The sequence below is a fragment of the Musca vetustissima genome, unplaced genomic scaffold (assembly GCF_032173495.1).
Source record: "Musca vetustissima isolate MV318-11 ecotype Yass unplaced genomic scaffold, APGP_CSIRO_Mvet_v1 utg23622, whole genome shotgun sequence".
NCBI classification, from domain to species: domain Eukaryota; kingdom Metazoa; phylum Arthropoda; class Insecta; order Diptera; family Muscidae; genus Musca; species Musca vetustissima.
The window spans coordinates 148,767-169,316 of NW_026875001.1; the positions used below are offsets into that span (position 1 = coordinate 148,767).

The following is a 20,550-nucleotide window of genomic DNA, read 5'->3' on the forward strand; positions in this document are numbered from 1 at the left end:
AAGCAATTCTCAAAAACAAAGCAGAAAAAATCCACACAGCATCAGAACATAGATAGACCATTAGTTTAGCTTAACAAATTTGTGACACAGAGTGTAACATGGCATTTCGGTGGTAACGCGGAACCTAGGCCCTTCAATAAACTGTAAACTGATAATGAACAGACGAACGATACGAACAATTATAACGTACAAATTGCTGTGACTTTGGGAAACTATTTCTGGGAGCTTTCTAATCAATAGTTTAAACAAATAAAAACATTATTACCTTCAGCGACTAATGAAAACACCCAAATGTGGCCAATGACAAAGAGCATCGAATCTTTGTTGCACTGGGGCACACACACACACAGACACAGTACCCATATGAATAATGATTGTGGGAAATTTTCCAGAGGGCTTCAGACAACAATAATATTTACCATTTAGCCCAATTCCACATTCTCGACCTGACGGCTGGCTGGCTGTGTTGTCGTATCTCAGGCGATAAACTTTTTCTTGGAGTGATGGTTGTTGTTTGCCAACACCGATGATGATGATGATGATTTTGTTGCTGGTATTATTGTTGTCATTGTTGTAACGATTGGTGCAGCAGTTAGTGTTGTTTTTGTTTTTGCTTTTGTTAGCTTTGTTTTCCTTCAGGTATTTTGTTGTTAACTAAAACATAACACAATAATATTATTTCAATAACAACAAAGGCAAACAAACAGCCGACTATCATGAGAACTTTTTTTCGAAATACTTCACAGAATTGAAATCAAATGAAACCTAACAAAAACAAATACTAATTGTCTGTATGTCTGTCTGTCTGCTCAACTCTATATCTAACTATGTATCGTTTATGGGGCATGTTAGTACATTTTAAGTGGAAATTATACCATTTACGGATAAAAATATAAGTAGAATTAATGCTTGATTTTTCATACTGGATACAAGAATTGTGTTCGGGGTGTAGCTCTATAGAAAATAATAATAATTGAATAGTTCGGTTTGCCTAACAATTCCACATAGCTTGTTTATATCTTTCACCAGGTTGTTGTACATCGTATCAATGCTTTGTACATATGCTTGTGATAGGCCCATGGTTCCTGTTGAGAATATACATAGAATCACATTCTGAGGCGATTTATGTATGTCTCTCATATATATATCTCTCATATATATTTTCGTCCGATTTCATGTAAGTGGTGCACCTAACTCACAATGTTTGTCAGATTGAGACAAAATTTAGCATAGCGTACCAAATTGAGTCCAGAATAGAATGTGTTAAGTGTTCGTGAAAATCGTTTCAGATTTAGATGAAACTGTCAAAATATCTAAAAGTGGGGCTACAGTGGGGCAAAATACAGCCAATTCGGTTGGAAAACATGTCCAAAATTCACAAAATATTGGGGGTACTGCTGTGTGGAGATTCCCTGAAACTTGGGTCAGTATTAATAATTTTGGGTACGGACATGTGCAATACACTGAGAAGCCAAAATAATTAATAATAGTCAATTCAGTTGGAAAACGTGTCCAAAATCCCCAAAATACTGAATTTTGGGGGATATAATTATATTGTGGCTGTACAACGTGGTAGTGTCGACATACGAATAACATTAAAGCTGTTTGTAATAACAATTGTTTCATCTAACATCCATTACTTATTTATTAGAAATAAATCCAAATTAAAGTTTTTGTACCCAGTCATGCCTATCTATTCCTATCTATTTCACCTATCGTATTTCACAATGTTAATGTAGTCGTTTGAAAGATTTATCGAATCTTCCAGGTTGCAGTTAAATTTAAAATGTAAGAAGAACAATGAATTTATACTGCAGAAGGGAATTTTGATTTAATAATCCATTATAATTGCCTAACATGATAGACGCGACGTCATATCCCTGACCTCTCAAAACTGTTGGATCCAAACCCAACCTGATTATTGTTTTTATTATGACGGTCGAGAATTATTTTCCTGTTAATCCTTCTACTTCCACGGAAAAAGGAAAACATTCTTTGTCTTGTCCAAAAATATTCTATATATTGATAGCTGCTATATAGATTTCACTCCGAGAATTAATTTAATAGTGATCTTCGCAGGCAGAAAAATCAATTTGAGTTGAACCAAATATACTGTTCGAACAAATGCCGTCTTTGAAGGTAGTTGCAGCTTTGACATTTAACATCCTTATCAGAAAGTTCACAGTAATTAATTTTTGGAGGTTTTACGCAATAGAAGGCATGGCAATTGCCATTTGTTGATAATACTTTATTGAAGTACGTCCCTATACCAAACATCTCAGCAAACGGAAGGTTAAATTTAATATACACTTCACCTTATAAGCAACTCTCCTGCTACTCTTTACGATTTTATTTTGAATTTCTTCCCCATTGTCACCCTTCAAACCTCTCTCTCCTAAGAACCCGGCAGAGTTGCTTACAAATGATGCATGTTTATACCGCGAGTATGTATTCAAAAATATGTAGATATTTTAGGGTTTCGATTCAACCATGCGAGAATTGTTAAATTTCGTAAAAATCGCAAGGATTTTCGATTTTCGAATAGAATTTTTGAAAGTATTCAGAGTATTTTCCGAATTTTGGTTCTGAAGAAGTGTCCGAAAATATACCTTTTTCTGCCCGAAATTGTGCCGAAAATGGAACATTGCTATTTTTTATAAATGAATTCGTAAAGAAACTTTCCGATTTTCCATCTTCACACAATTTTGTTCCGATCGGCATTAGAATCGGAAATTTGTGCAGAGTTTCTTTCCAAATTCGAAAAATAACAAATAGTTAAAATCATTAAATATTTTAAATATTTAATTGTTGCACTCCATGTATTAGGCCACATTGATAAGATATCAGCTCCTAAAGCTTTAAATATTAATTTATTAGTGCAAATTAAATTAAAGGACTGTAGGCAATTTAAAGTATTCCAACAAAATTTCATATTGCTTTCTACTTTTCTTGATTATTGGAAGTGCATTCATACATTTATTTATGTGTTATATGTACATCATCTATACAGTTGCTGTCATTGTGTTACAATAAAAACAGTTGTTTTTTCTTTTATTGGCTCTAATGAACTTTTCTTGGCTGGTATTTGTGTCACTCTTAATGAAAGCAAATATCATTGTCGGCGTTTTTGCCACCATCATTTGGAATAAGCTCCAAGGTATCTACATATGTTGCTCTATGCAGTAGCCTCCAGTAAAAAAAATGATGGCGTTCATTTGATCTATTATAGGTGCCTTTGAATTTCAAAGTAATTCCCCCAAAGCCATGAACGATAAGCGGTATTCAAAGTGGCAATTGTTCTTGAAAAAAAAAACTGTACTTATATTTTCAAATTTCCCGTGAAGATATTATTTGTTTTTTTTTTTTTTTTGTTATTTTGTGTTTGTTGTTCTGTTGCATTTGGTTTGTATTTACTAAGAAAAAAGTGTTGTAATGGTATTTAAGAAAATAATGTTAATTAATTGTATCTGTATTGATATTGATTACAAATGGAACTCTATATTCAAGAAATAACCTTTAAATTATATTTAACTATTTTGTAAGAGTATCATAAGGTTGCGTGCCCTTCCCTTTTGGGTAGCTCAAACTATAGTTTTTTTATACCCTCCACCATAGCATGCAGGGTATATTAATTTTGTTTTTCCGTTTGTAACGCATCGAAATAATCATTTCCGACCCTATAAAGTATATATTCTTGATCAGCATAAAATTCTATGACGATCTAAGCATGTCCGTCTATATGTTGTAATTACTCTAGCGTCTTGCGAATTGCATTGCTAAAGTTCTTTACTGATAAAAAAATGGTATTTAGGGAGGATAGTGAAAATCGACTAATTTTTGCAAATAGAGAGCAGGCATCAAACCGGTGCATATCAGAAGCATGTTAAATAAAGTCCTATAGTTCATATAAAAATAATGGATTTATTTTTCCCCAACCTTATATTAAGACAGGAATTTGGTTTCACCAGACGGTACTCTGATGATCCATATTATGATGCAAAATATGCAGATTCTGTTTTAATCTGTTTATAGAAAATCATACAAAATATTGTCAATAAAATGTTATAAAATTCATTAAGTATTCTTTGGATTTTATTTCTAATGTGATTTAATTTATTTCGAAACTATTTTAAATATTTATCCTTGTTTGATGTAACAAATTTGAAGTGTTATAGTATAAATTATCGCAAATAGAATAAATTATCGCCGTGATAGAAAATGAATGTTATTCAGTGTCAACCACCGAAAAGTCCATATCACAAACGTGATTTCAGCGTGTGTCGTGAACCAAATGATTTTGATCCACTTTTTCAAGAGAATATCAACGATATTGCTGATACCATGAGTGAGGTATGTAATTTGTGGGTGCACCTAATTGTATCGCTTAACATCATTTCCCATTTACATACATATACACACAGATTATGATTGTATGCGGAATCCATCGCTGTAAGGCCAAACTGACCAAAGGAATTGTGATAAAAGCTTTTGAGTTTTATGACAATAAACGACATCGATTCGAAAACTCTGACAATGAAAATAGTATTTATCGCGAACACATTGTGAGAGATTTCGAATGCGAATGTCAAATGACCAGAGTTGAGGCTCTCCTGGCCTATTGTATTGTCAAGAGAGCCATCAAAGCATTTTATCATGGAACTCCAGAACGTAGCATACGTAATCCAATTCGAGAAGCTGTAATCTTAAAGGAGCAAGAATTCATATGGTTGCATGCCGCTCGTCGTACCATTTTGCTTTTTGAGCGTTATTCTCATTTATTTTTCAATGCTCAAAGAAATTATCCGGCACAAATACTAAAAATCTATAAAGGACTACATGCCCGCCTAAGTGAACGTGCAGATCCTGTCGTAGTTGAAGATTACCACCCCAGAGGATGTGTGAGGAAAATTATACAAGGAACGAAATCTCCACCCACGACAAATGAAGAAACACCAAAATGTGTGGAAAGATGCCGAAAGTCTAGCAACCTTAAGGAATATATTGAAAATTTACCCCCAAAGTCGTGGCCAATTAAAAGTCCACTTACCCTGCGTAATTCTGGTCCTTTGGTTTGTCATAATCAACGAATAATGGACATCCAATCGGAAGATTTTACTCGTCCAAAGAAGAGGAGAGAAATCCGAAATAAAGACCTCAATGTGGAGCGCTGTGCCCAATGCAATTGTCCCCAACTTATGTGTGATTGTGATATTGATCGTGACACCGGTGTTGTGGCCATTGATTGCGGTCAGGGTCCGTTTGAGTGTCAGTGGGTGAGGATGGACAGGGAAGATAAACCGGATCCATGTATTGAAAATCCCGAATATCATCAATGTCCAGTAGATTGTGAGCAAAATAAGACTTCCACTGATGAGTCTGATACCTCAGAGTATTGCGAATGTTCGGCTGAAAGTGAAAAGGATACTGATGCTGGTCGTAATAATGACGCCAACCTGACTCAGGAGGAATTTGAACCATCCGATAATGAGGGTTATTTTACACAAATAATGTCGAAAAATATATCCAAGAACAAGAACGCAACTGTGTGTCAGCGGTGATTAGTAGAATTCATTCAAGAGATGTGGCAAGCAATATCTACGGTCATACTGAAATTAAAATGAAAATAAAAGTTTGATTGAAAATTAATTAAACACTTTCGGGATTTGGGAAATGTGAATTTTATCTTCCAATCATAATGTATTTTCCAATTCTCGATATGATTAATTGGTGTGAACATTTAGATTCAATATATTCAAAAATTTAAAATCCATTGTATGAATAGTATTGAAATTTTAAATTATTATATTTTTAAATAAAATGAAGTAAAAATCATTTATATAAACTTATAGAAAACATACCTTGATTTGGCCCGAATTTCAATTGAAATTTTGTACTGGTGAATTATTATCACAAATTGATATTAAAATTGTAAAATCATATGCGTATGTAGGAATACGATATATTAACATAGGGAATTAAAGGGAGGAACATCAGAGTTTGGACAAAAGGAGCGCTATTTTTGCGAGGAGGGTTTGGACTAATTTTGGGCTTTTGACTGTAGTCAATGCAGACAATTTGAACAAAATATTTTCACATCAAGATATTTCCACTTTCGTGAATTTCAGCTGATTATTCGGGAAAATGTCTTTCCAGAATCTTAAACTGTGCAGTTTTCCAATGGAGGAAGGTCAATTATGTTCGGTATGGCCGAACTTTTTTGTGTAGTTCGTCGAAATAGCCATTCCACACCTAAAAGCATATATCGTCATCAAAAATGTAAACGGACGTAACTATAGAAAAATTTGAAATTGACATTTTCTTTGATTATTGTTCGTTTAATTAAACTACATGTTCTCACAAAAATTCAGAAAAATTTAGAACATCCTCGTACCAAAAATTATGCGGCATCTTTGTATGGACGCGGTGTATATATCATGAATCAATATTGAAAACTTTGTTGAATTAAGTTTTTTATCGTGGAAAAAGGAAAATTACAGGCACTTAAGAGTACCAAAAATGATCACGTCCTTCTTTATATCGTTATCATAAATGCAAACGGACGTAACTACAGACAAATTCGAAATTTACTTTTAGATTAAGTTAATCAAACTACATGTTCACACAAAAATTTAGAAATCTAAAGTCAAAACCAGTAAGGAAAGTAGTAATGTCGGACGGGGCCGACTATATGATACCCTTCACCACTTTGGCATATTCAACAGATGAATCCTAACAGACGTCGAATTTTTGAAGGACCATTAACATGAAAATGGATCCATAAACATGTCATTCTGCCACCTATACTAAATTTTTCATTTGGTCAGATATAGGGTTGCTTCTTATGTTGTAGTAACTTCAGTACGTAGAGCAACATTTTGTGCCGATTGGACCCACCTTGTTGAAGCATTTATATCCTACCTCTAGGTTCTAATTACTTCAGTACGTTGTGCAAAATTTGTGTCAATTTGGCGTTAAATTAGACGAAAATATCTATGTAGAAGCTATATCAAAATCTGAACCGATTTCAATGAGACTTGGCAGAGATTAACTACAGTTCATTGTACAAAATTGTGTGGCAATCGGACACACAAGTGCACAATTTACATAAAATCGGAAGACACCGATTTTTAGGAAACTTAACACACATCATTCTAAACCTAATTCATTATGCTATGCCAAATTTCGTGCAAATCAAAAGATATATAGGGACTTTGGTGCACCATTTACATAAAATCGGAAGAAAATATATATAGGGGCTAAATCTAAATCTGAACCGATTTTCAGGAAACTTAACACACATCATTCTAGACCTAATTCATTACGCTGTGCCAAATTTCGTGCAAAAAGAAAGATATATAGGGACTTTGGCGCACCATTTACATTAAATCGGACGAAAATATATATGGGAGCTATATCTAAATCTGAACCGATTTCCAGGAAACTTAACACACGTCGTTCTATACCTATTTCATTACGCTGTGCCAAATTTCGTACAAATAGAAAGATATATAGGGACTTTGGTGCACCATTTACATAAAATCGGAAGAAAATATATATGGGAGCTATATCTACATCGGAACTGATTTTTCCCAATTTCAATAGGGTTCATCCTTGGGCCAAATAAGTGACCTATGTCAAATTTCATCCAATTCGGATCATAAATGCGACCTGTACTTTGTTTACAGTCTAACATGGACAGACGGACGGACGGACGTGTATAAATCGACTCAAAACCAGTAAGGAAAGTAGTAAAGTCGGACGGGGCCGACTATATGATACCCTTCACCACTATGGATATATTAAACAGGACTATTAACATGAAATTGGATGAAATAAAATATGTGATATTTATCTAAATGTGAATCTACCTATATATCCATAAGTTATATAAATCGATTTCAATCAAATATAAATAGGTTATCTGTTGGGCTATGTCTGTACTTCTAGAAAACGCAACTACGTAATTCTATGCTCAATTTTGTACGTTGTGCAAAATTTGATGTCAACCTGACTAGCATGAAGAGTTTGATGTCCAATTTACTTAAAATCGGGCGAAAATATATATGGAAGCTCTATCCAAATATATCGAAGGGTATATAGGGACTTAGGTGCACCATTTACATGAAATCGGACGAAACTATATCTGAATCTGGGCCGATTTTCTCGAAACTGGGAAGACATCATTCTAGGCTCAATTCAGTACGTTATGCCAAATTTCCTGCAAATCGAAAGATATATAGGGACTTTGGTACGCCATTTACCAAAAATCGGCCGAAACTATATATGGGAGCTATATCTAAATCTGAACCGATTTTCACGAAACTTGGCACACATCTTTCGTGGCTCAATTCAGTACGCTATGCCAAATTTCGTGCAAATCGAAAGATTTTCAGGGTCTAAAGTCCGTAAATCGGGCGAAACTATATAAAGGAGCTATATATAAATCTGAACCGATTTTCACGAAACTTGGCACACATCTTTCGTGGCTCAATTCAGTACGCTATGCCAAATTTCGTGCAAATCGAAAGATTTTCAGGGTCTAAAGTCCGTAAATCGGGCAAAAATATATATGGGAGCTATATCTAAATCTGAACCGATTTTTCCCAATTTCAATAGGGTTCGTCCTTGGGCCAAACAAATGAGCTGTGCCAAATTTCATCCAAATCGGATCATAAATGCGACCTGTACTTTGTTTACAATTTAACATGGACAGACGGACAGACGGACGGACATGCATAAATCGATTCAGAAAGTGATTCTATGCATATTCTCAAAAGGAACCATGGGTCTATCTCGATTATTTTTGCCTGTTACAAACATATGCACAAAGACATAATACCCTGTACCACAGTGTGGTGAAGGGTATAAACATAAAAATGTTTAATATTGACGACGTTTAAGGGTAGCCCTATATAACGATACCCCCAGTATGGGGATTTTTTACACGTTTTTCAATAAAGTTATCTGTAATTTGGTATTTTGGGTTTTCATAACGGTACCACCATGTCTCCGCACTGAAAATTATTAATATTGACCCAAGTCGTTATTTTGAGAATTTTTGACACACACAATGTGATATTTTGTATTCTCATTGTCTGTCAAATCTCACTACCAAAAAATATCAATATTGATCTCCGTTTTATTATAGACCCATATAACGGTAGCCCCACTATTAGATATTGTAAAAATTCAATAATCTTTTTCAATATTTTCAAGGTCCTGTCATATTTGGGAACCCCCTTGAATTTTAAATATGTTAATTGTTATCCTCATGGTGGAGTGTATAAGAAGTTCGGTCGATTCGAACTTAACATCGTTTATACTTGTTTTTAGTTCGGGTTGCTTCTCTTTCATCCTTTAAATTGCCAATATCGGCCCATGGTCAGATAGTATTTCGGCAAATTTGTCTAATTGTGAAAAAAATAATTAAGTAAAAAAATAATTAAGTAAGTTTTATTGTTAAAAATTATAATTTTTTTATTTTGTCAAAACTTGTTAATTTCAGTGACAGTGACCTTACTTGAGTCCATATTTAATAGACTTACCCAGCTCTTTTATTTGTAGTCTCTGTTTTACACAAACCACTAATATTTAGATTTATTCTGAAATTCAATTAAAATTCTCTTCTTTCTTCAACTCGACGAAATATTTAGTCGAATCGACCCATCTACATATTCAAATACAATTAATTTAGATTATAAACGAAATAATAGTTTTTCTCACCTGAGAAACTGAAACTATTTTGGTCGACATTTCGTCAGTTCATTTATAGACAGACACAATTTCAATAAAAGACAGTCGGACTTCTTTTTTCTAATCATGAACATATTGCTTTGCACGATATCTCACATTCAGCCATTCCAATGGAAGGGTAATTTTTAAATATTCACACCTTAAGAAGGCAGCATCATCAACAGATGCCAGCCACCGCCATGTAAGAATTTCTAAACAAACAAATTAAATGAACTCCAAAATGCTGTTAATATCATGTAAATATTGACGGCTGATGCGACTGGTGTGTGCGAAGTGGTGATGCTGCTGCTGTTGCATTTGTTGCTGCCACAACAGGTGAGAAAATAGTTAACATATTATTGATTATTGCAGCAGTAGCGGTCGCGGTCGCAACTTGATAGACATCACAGCTTTAATGCAAACAAGCAACAGGCATTAGTATCACCTCCACACATCGATTCCAGTCGGTGTTCAAACAACAAATAAACAAACGATCGACTGGGCGAACAAACAGGCCGGTCCAAAGACGAACAAACAGAGATGCCTTGTCGATGATGATACATCGGATACTTTGCCTACTTGAGTGGGGGAAGTTGATAGAGGGGCAAGAGATTGGGGATGTGGATTGTGTACAACTTTCATTCGGTAGCTGTCAATACATGCATCATCTGACACTTCCCTGATTCCCTGGGTTACCATCAACATCGATAGCCGACCGCATCAGGGATCATTTTTGTGTACTTGTAAACATTTCAAATAAAGTGTTAAAACCATTCGTCCATCCAACCCAACAAGTGCACATTAGCCAAACACAAAAACAACAACAACACAACTTTCAAGTACTCCTACCATTTGCATTAGATACACAAAACTTCTCATCCTTATGGGTTGATGGAGCAGTCCAAACCACGGACACGCACACGAACACTTGTTGAAAATTGTATGCCCGCCAGAAATGTGGATTTAATGTGTTGCAATTGTTGTGGCAGCAGACAGATATGCATGTTGCGGAGTAGTAAAACATCATCACCGCCACCACCATCGCCGCCAACAGAACCAACAACACGAACCAGCATCTACAACATGTCTCATTGAGTGTACCTTTCTTTACCTATCACTTAAGTACTTTGCTCCTGTTTGTTTGCAGAGTGGAACAACTAGCTGCACATTTAAGTAGCTTAGAGATCAAAGCACAAATGGCCGCTAACAACATCTATCAATCGTTAATTTTCTATTTGCCCATTTGCGTTGCAAGTACTTGTGCGCTACACTGAAAATACTGAAAGCTTCGAAGGCAAGTGACAACTCAATTTCGAAACACTGTCAAAATCAACGTAGAATAAGTTGAAGTTTTTAATTTTTGCATCTCTTCTATCTTGGTGACCAAAATGTTCAATTAACGCAGTGGACAGCACAGGGTCCGGACCTCAATCCGAATAATAATTTGTAGTCAATTGTGAAAACCTTTTCTACGGTAGGGGTTTTTCCACCCAAAATATCAGATTAATGGTGACTAATTTTAAGATGTTACAAAAAAACTATATACACATATAATTTAACTTAAATAAGACCTTTTTCGCCGTGTAATGGAAACTCGATTTGCCACTGAACATATGTGAACATACCGCCCAAGTCAAAGAAATCCCAACGGTTGCAGATTACATTCGAGTGGTGGTGGCTGCAACAATGTATTTGCTTCGATTTAGATTGAAGCAAATGAGTCGAAGTGCAAAGTGGTAAAACCATTAGTTGGCTTTGTTCAATGGTCGATGTTGGGTATAGGAGTGTGTAATCATTTTGCTGTTAAAGTGAATTTTATTTTCTGTTTTTGTTTTAAGTTCAAAGTTCATAACTAATAATAATGATACATTAAATTTGATTTCTAATTATTACACCCGGAAATGAAATTTCGCAAAATATACAGGGTATATATTTGAAAATACAAAGTTTGCTTTTTGGAAGTTCATCCTGGAAACACGCATGCGCATCAAATGATTTTAAGGATTACGAAGCAATTTAAAATTTATATTTTACAAATAAAGTTATTAGTTCATATATTATTTTCACTTTTAAAAATACAGAGTACAAGATTAATCTAAAAAAGTCTTTTTATATATCCATGTACAGTGGGTTATTGTAGAGATTATTTTTATATATGTCCATTTATGGACTTTTCGGAAATTATTCGCGTTTTAAAAGTTTATGGCCACTGAAATTCAGCTAAAATAAGAAGCAATTTATAAGTATATTTCCAATAATTTTTACAAGATTAATTAAAAACTTCATCAACAGGGGTTATAAAATTAAAAAATTTTAATGGGTCCTAGGAGAAAACTTATGTTATGGTAGGACAATGAACATACCGAAAAATACCTCAGAAAAAGATGATATAGATATATATATATATATATATAGTGGGTCTACCATTATACGGGACTAAAATAAAATGGAGATCAATATTGATATCTTTGGTAGGAGATTTGACAGATAATGAGAATATAAAATACCAAATTACAGCCAATTCGATTGAAAAACGTGTCCAAAATTCTCAAAATGCAGACTTGGGTCAATACTAATAATTTTTAGTGCGGAGATGTGGTGGTACTCCTGAACCTAAAATACCATATTGCAGCCAAAATTATGGAAAAAACGTGTCAAAAATCCCCATACTGGGGGGTACCGTTATATGGGGCTACCCTGAAACTCAATATTAATAAAAAATACAAAAATACCGAATATTATGTGAGGGCTATACCGAATTTGCAATACCAAACATCCTAGGATTACTAGCAATGTATGTGATTTCAACTGACAAACAGGCGGACACGCATAAATCGATACTTTGTGTTGCAAACGTAATGACACATTTAATGTACACTCCACTTTATGACGTAGGGTATAAAATAAATATGATGGCAATATTTCTTCAAACCAAAAACAAATAATTTTCCACATCTATTTTTATTGTTGCTGTAATTTACAAACCACTGCACAGACTTGCTGGATTTTGATATCGTTTGATTTTCCGTGGTGTTTAGATCATGTATATATTTTGGAATTAATTTTTTAAGTTTATTAAGATGTCTTTAATACAATGAAAATAATGTAATCGCCTATATTTTTATTTTTTTCCATATTTCGGAAAATTTGTAAATTATTTACGATTATTATAATATATCCATATATATATTTCACGAAAGTTATACATTGATGCTTTTGGTTAATTAAATAAAGAACGGAATATTATTTTTTTTCTTACGCCACAAATACAAACCTCTATAACGTTTGTCCGCACCAACCAACAATTTAATCGAGAACGAATACGAAGTTAGGACATTGATGTAGTCGAAAATAAAAAGGCCGATTTTTTGAAAATGGAATATTAAAAAATTGGCAATATTGTCCCTATATATTTTTGTTCAGAATAAACATATTTGCCGATGCTTCTTTTGAAGTTACTATTGGGTAAAAAATCATTGGCTAGCAAATCTCTCATTTTCCAATATTTTGGATGGTTTTAGAACTCTTTTTACCAAATTGGCTATAGTTAAGTATTTACAATTTTCATTGGCCGCCATCTAGAAATTAAATGTCGACATCATGGTGCGTGGCCTAAAAAGTATTCAGTGAAATAACCATATGACACCCTACAAAATATATAAATGTATACATGGTCATCGCCCAAGCCTCTGTTGTAATCACAACGCTATCCGATTGCTTCTATATAGTTATCGCCATAATTGCAGAATATTGATATTAATACACAAATTTCACTCACGACTAGGGTTTGGGAATTCCCGACTTTTTTTCATTCCCGAGAAATCGGGAATTTAAAATTTTCATTCCCGGGTACCCGGGAATTCCCGGGACTTTAAGTCTTTTTTGGCACATCCGTATTCCCCAAACTACCTGGGTCTCTTAAAAGCTTTAGTTTAGATATAAATTTTAAGTCACGTCGGTCACCTATTTCTTTTTGTAATATCTTTGGGATTGAATGGTCGATGGAAGGTTGTTGATCTTACAATGTTTTCAACACAGCATCAACAATAATTTAAATGTATGGCATGATTCCACACATTATAACCCTAGAATAGGACATTCTCATGACGCCCTATCTATCAGTTGCTTCAACGGGGGTTTCATAACAAATTTTTAATTCCGTATTAATATTTATTTAGAAAAACATTTTCCCGGGAAATACAATCGGGAAATCCCGGGAATATCGATGTCAAAAAATTGGGAATACCCGGGACGGGAATTCTCCACCCCAAACCCTATTTACGACGCTTTCCGATTGCTTCCATATAATTATCGCCAAATTTGCAGAATATTGATATTAATACACAAATTTCACTCAAATTGGCTTTAATTTAGTAATTGTGGTTTTGACAAAAATCTTTAGTATTGGTCCCCGATTCATCGGATTTCAAAAATGTTATCGGCTTATCCATTAAAATTTATGTTCAAGAAACGTTCTAGTAACTTTCAGGGTTCATGTTCAGTTTTCTACTTTCAGCGCACATTTTCCTTACGAAATTGACCGAAATAGCAACAATTTTTCCACATACTAAATATAAAATCAGAATTTGACAACATACATTGGCATTGTTCTTCTAAGTGAATGAAGAAAAAATATTATACGATTGGTATAAATTCATAAGAATAACAAACCTGAACTGATTCGCACACATTATACGTGAGAGAGTTATATCTTTAGATAGAGATTTTATATTTAGCACCTCCTGAACAATCAGCCCTTTCGATTTCGCATTTTTATTAGCACTAGTTTATATCGAAATTTGTACTTTTTTGCCTAAACATTTTATATTGCTAAAAAAATAATTAAATATGGAGAATATCCTATGTGCCTCTATTCACAATAAATAAATTCTAACCAAAATGATTTTCACTATACCACTGGATATTCCTTACATCTCTGAACAATGAACTTTTCCACATTTCAAATTTTTATTACCGAACATTGTGGTGGGTTAACTTCTAGTTAATTGTGTGCTTTGCAATTATTTTTAGTCACATTAAATCTTTAATTCACACATTGCTGCACACACACTGTCATAGTACCTGCGGACAAAACCCAGTCACATTATTACATGAGCGCCTACACATTTATGTTATCGTCTCATATTTCCAAGATAATCTCTGGATCCTTTGGAGTTTTTTGGGATGGGACAACATAAAATGTAAGTCTCAACATGGGGGGCTATTCCATTCAGTGCTATTCCACTTTATTGTTGTAATTGTATTTTATTTCGTTCCTTTACTTATTTTTAGTTAAGTTCTGGTTCAAGTTCATATCACGGTTTGTGTTAAACGCCATCTACACACCCCAAGGCGTGCGACATTGATGTACAACTGCAATGGCTATTTAAAATGCCATTGAGGAGCATGTAATCGCTCTTAAATTGCAACAGCATAGCATAGCAGCAACAATAACAACAAATGCACGACAATAGCATTGTTGTTGACGTACGTATAATGTGTTGTCGTCTTTGCCAGGCGATTTTTGGCTGGATATGTGAATACGCAGTGAAACCTGTATGCGAATGCGTAACGCTATGAGAATACTAGGTAGGAAAAGGGGTTAACTAATAAAGATACAGGGGCCTGTATACACAAATTATCAATTTAGTCAAAGAATTTCAAAAAATGGTCATATGTGTGTATATATCAAATGCTACTAGATTTTACAAATGTTTTTTTTATATCCTCCATCATAAGGCTGAGTGCGAGTTATCCGAGGTCACACAAAGTGCTATGTCGCCATTTACAAAGGTCCCAAACAATTAAATGAATTTTAAATGCCCATCTTATAATGGAGGATATAAAAATTTCGGGCCGGTCGAACTTAACGAATTTTTTTACTTTTTATAAAAACTTCGCCGAGGCCCCCGCCTCGATACGCCCTTTGTCTCCCTATATACCACGCGTTTATTCGCCATAAATTCTGTAACTTATCTTTGATTTCAGATCAAAAGCTTTGCACTGGCAATGAAAATAGCAACGCAAAGCATCTTCAAACTAAGTTGAAGGAAATATGCTGCTACCGATTCCTTCTATCCTTGGGATAGGTTGTGCTACTCTTATTTGTCACATGCTGAATTCCACAAGATTTTACGAATAGTACCTGGTAATCATGTATGCCGACAAATCGATCGCTCTACTGACACCCATATTTTTCAATCTAATTGGCTGTAATGTGGTATTTTGGGTTCTCATAAGGGTACCACAACATCTCCGCACTAAAAATTATTAATATTGACCTAAGTCGCTGTTTTGAAAATGTTGGACACGTTTTTCAACCGAATTGGATGTAATTTGGTATTTTGTATTCTCATTTGCTGTCAAATCTCACTACCAGAAATATCAATATTGATCACAGTTTTATTATATTAGATATTTTGACAATTTCAATCATATTTTTCTTACGTATTTTTATAAAAAGTTCAGTCGGGCCTAACTTCCCATCGATTTTACTTGTTTATATTTATTCTTCATCAGAATAAAATTCAATGTCAAATGACTGTCCGTCTGATTTTTGGTCTGCAACAGTGATATAGGGGGTCCAAGTCTTATCTTGGACACTTCTTCAAGAGAATTGGCTCTAACTTAATATTAGGGTATCTCATGGTCGCAAATCTTTCTACCAAGATATACCACAATTGGTCCACTTTTAATGGTAATTCCCCTATAATAGTGCCATATAACGTTATGCCGGCCTAAATTTTTATATTGTCGACTATGAGATAGACATTTAAATACCTATAATGTTGGGCTTTGTCATGGCGAATTTTTAGATTAAATTCTTTAAACAACGCCTCTATAATCGCCAATATACCGAATAATAAGGGTACCATTATATGGTGCCAACCGAAAAGTGACCCAAAATTTATCATTTGTAGTAGGAAGACTAAAAATACCAAATTATAGCCAAAAAACGTGCCCAAACTCCCTTAAATGCAGAAATAATTAAATACAGGAATAGGATAGCCTCGGTTATCCTAAATTGGAATATCGATCGAAACTGAGACCATACCATATCTGTCCGCGGAATATAATTAATAGTAGAAGGAATCCGCCTTGAGTTACACGTCCTCCAGCCAAATCGAAGAAAATCCCTGTTCTACTAATACATTGACCATTATGTAGGGTACACGTTCAAAATTTGAATACACATCATTCTGTAATGTAGTGTCAACCATAAAGAAGCAAATCACCATTGACTTAACACTTTTATCTGAGTCACGTCATCTACTTGGCAACTGTTGTTTTCAAGTAGTATTCATCTGTTGTTGGCCAATGTGGTTGTTGGTTGCATCAGGCAAATTGTGGCTAAATTATGCAGCTTCATAGGCATCCCATTCCATCTCATCCACAACAACAGCAACCACTTCTACATCCATTCACACAACATTTGCTGGACAGAAGATAGTCTAACATATTCACGTGAATAGCGAAGAATTCCCGTAACTTGTAGATTCTTTTGGACATTTTATGATGATTGTATAATATTTAGTAGTTTTCGAATATCATAATGTTTGGTGACATTTTATTACTGCCGAATCAACAAAAAATTTGTATTTTCGTGTGCTGTGGAGATGTGTTCATGTCAAGGAATGAAAAACAAAATCTGCAATTTCAACAAAATTCTTTCAAATCTTTTTTTGGTGATGGTAAGGCCATGGTGCAAAAATCTTATTTTAAGAATGAGATTTACTTTAGGCAAAAATAACAATTTGAAAAACAGAAAAACGCACAATTTACGCTGGAATAAGTTATGGGAAGTAAAGTTTCAAAATACATACATGTGTCCAAAAATGCTTCATTCTTCATAAAATCTTAGGTTAGGGAAACAGAAATCCATTTTTGTGTAAATGGTTTAAAATAATTTTTATTGCACATAATTGTTACAGTATTTCTCTGCACTTTCGGCTTACCTGTGCGAGGTGTTTAACATCAAAAATTCCTGAACGGAATGTACGAAACCAAAATTTCACATAATTGTTACAGTATCGGAACCATAAACACCATTCACAATTCCAGCCGCTTGGCTTGCACTTTCGCCTTTGTTCAAGAAAAACTGTAAAATGTACCGAATTTTCTCTGTGTTCACTTCCATTTTTAACATCCTGTAACTCCCAACTAAATGCACCAAACAAAAAACAGCAAAATATTTTTTTTACTGCGAAATGTCACCCTTCCAACGAGCATAAATCTGAAATTGGTTGACCGATTATTTACGAGAAATCTATCAGTACAGTCATCTGCCGAAAAAAATAATCGATGTCTTTTTCCCCAACCAATATTAAGAGAAATTTAATGAACAATACTTTCCAACTATATGATTTTCCGACGGAAATTTGGTTTTCTATTTAATTCGTACCTAAACTAATTCAAGAATGTCCCATTAAAATTTCTAATGAAAATCTCAACAACTCTTGATATATATATATATATATTGTTTTTACCGGGGGCTATACCAAAACGTGGACCTATATATACCAGTAGCAAACATCCTATGCGTACTACCAATGTAGTAATCTATCTAGGGCTCTATTTAAATATTGTGATTTCTATCTTGATTTCAACAGACGGACATGCGTAAATCGACATATTTTATTCGAGGTGCAAGCAAATTGACAAATTGTGTTGGAAGGTGTAAAGAATTGTTTTGTTCCCGTACTACAAGAATCTACTAATTTTTACAGATATCATAAAGGGCAAGAACAGGAAATTATAAAAAATTTAAAGTACAAATGTTATATATGTGTATATTTGAAATGAGATAATGGCTGGAAATTATAATTAAAGTGCAAATTATTAGTAATTTTGACATAATCATGAGAAATGATGTATAAAAAACTCATATGTTGTTTCCAAAAAATTTGATTTTCAGAACCTAGTTCCATGTACTGCCAGATGATATTCTTCTGCTCTATCCATAGTCAGGACGTTGTAACCATCACAAGGCTGTAGTCTACAATTTTCATTGAGATTGCGATACTAGAGTTTTAACATTTTATTCAAAAAATGTTCATTAATTTGTTGTGGTTTGAAACAGAGGATTTGTTAACACATTGTCATAGGTCTACTATTTGTCTCTGCAAAAAAGCTCTCGTGGTTTTCGGCAATGTTACAACGGTCCGGGGCTATTATTGAATTTTTCTAAGAGTTCAAAAAACAATAACAGTCCATCTAATATCTTTCAATTAATTTTAAACATTCTATGGTATGATTCAAGCAAATGCAACAATTTATTTACATTGTATCCGTAAAGGATACTCTAATTCCCCAATACACACACCTACTGCACCAACAGTTATTCTATGATTATTTCCCGAACATAATCCGAAAATAGATAAATCTCCCTTATCGATTTTTTTTCCTTCTTTGACTGTTCGAGACAATTTGTTAACAACTACCAAACAAATATTGATACATTCAATTCTGTCCTATTTCTCTCTCCCTCTTTGTCTCTTTTACACACAATTAAGTTTATTATTAACTATTTAAAAGAGTTTACTAAGTGCTTAAGTCAATAGGACGGTACAAAAATGAAATGCACTGGAATGCTGTATGGGAATGCTTGCAACATAATTATTCCGTATGCTTCGTTCCCTATACTTAGCTCTCTGGGTCTGTGGCGGTCGTAGCATCGTTCGTAACTTGCCGTAGGATATGATAAATATCAGTCTATGGGTAAATAGAAATGATTAAATATTTACCAAATAGTTTTGAGGCAGAAGCAGTCGCAGCAGCCACAACAACTATAACAGCATCAGCAGAGCGGCATCGATAAAAGAGGAAAACTTTATTAACTCAAATATTTGAATGTTGCTGATGGTGTTGTTTGTTGCTGGCTGGATGGCTGTATAGCTCAATGCCTGGTTGGTTGTAATAATGATGCTGGTGTTGGTGATGCTGTTGGGGCCTACGTTGTTGTTTAAAGATCCAGAGCAAGTGAGAAGTTTCATTTAAAATTGAATTCTTTTCTTCTTCGATATTACCAAAAAGTATTTCGAAAATTTTATATTTTTTATCGGCCGTTCGTCGTTTGTTTGTTGTTGCAACAAGTTGGTTTAGTCTGGGAAATGGAATGTGATATGGAATGGTGGTGTTACCTGTTATCGGGTCTAGACAAACATCTCGCAGGGAAGGCATATCATTGATAAACGATTATTTTTGGTGTTTATTAGCTTCGTAATTTGAGTAATAAAGTCTTTAGAAAGTTAAGTAGAGATCTTCCATGAGATCATATTTCGCTGTAACGTATGTACAGACGTTGGAATCTATACACAGATGTGTGCTCGACCATATTCATTTTGTTGGAAACCAATTGATTAAATAACGGTAAATGTAAACATTTATTTTAAATACCAAATGAAAAAATGGAGTGAGTCGAACGCTATTACCAAAAAATGCTGGCGGATTTGTAATCGATATACAAATGATGGGTTAATTATATGTTTTAACAAATTGCAATAACAACAAGGCAATGCGGGAAATTTGATCATTTTTACGGTGGCCTAAATAGTTTTGATTTTCCTGTATTTCGTTGTTAATGTTCTCGATTTTATGACATGTAAATGAAGATATTTTAACATTTTATATGGGCCAAATGTTGTAAAATGTCTTAATTTATATCTCGCGTTACAAACGAATATGTGGTAATATTGAGTTGTTGATTTTCCATATCTATTACAAATTCAAAAATTCAAAACTTGAAAAAAAATATGAAATGAATTTGTGATTTTCAAGAGACGTTAGAAATATCAGAGAATATTATCAAACGCATTGGAG

At 34.1% G+C, this 20,550-nt stretch overlaps 1 protein-coding gene across 1 annotated transcript; it reads left to right on the top strand.

Moving 5' to 3' along the window:
• Positions 1 to 4,218: 4,218 nt before the first annotated feature.
• LOC133337529 (uncharacterized) lies at positions 4,219 to 5,558 on the top strand. The gene is made up of 2 exons (XM_061545748.1): positions 4,219 to 4,350; positions 4,422 to 5,558. Exons 1-2 carry the CDS (start codon positions 4,219 to 4,221, stop codon positions 5,556 to 5,558), a joined length of 1,269 nt encoding a protein of 422 aa, XP_061401732.1.
• Positions 5,559 to 20,550: the final 14,992 nt, after the last annotated feature.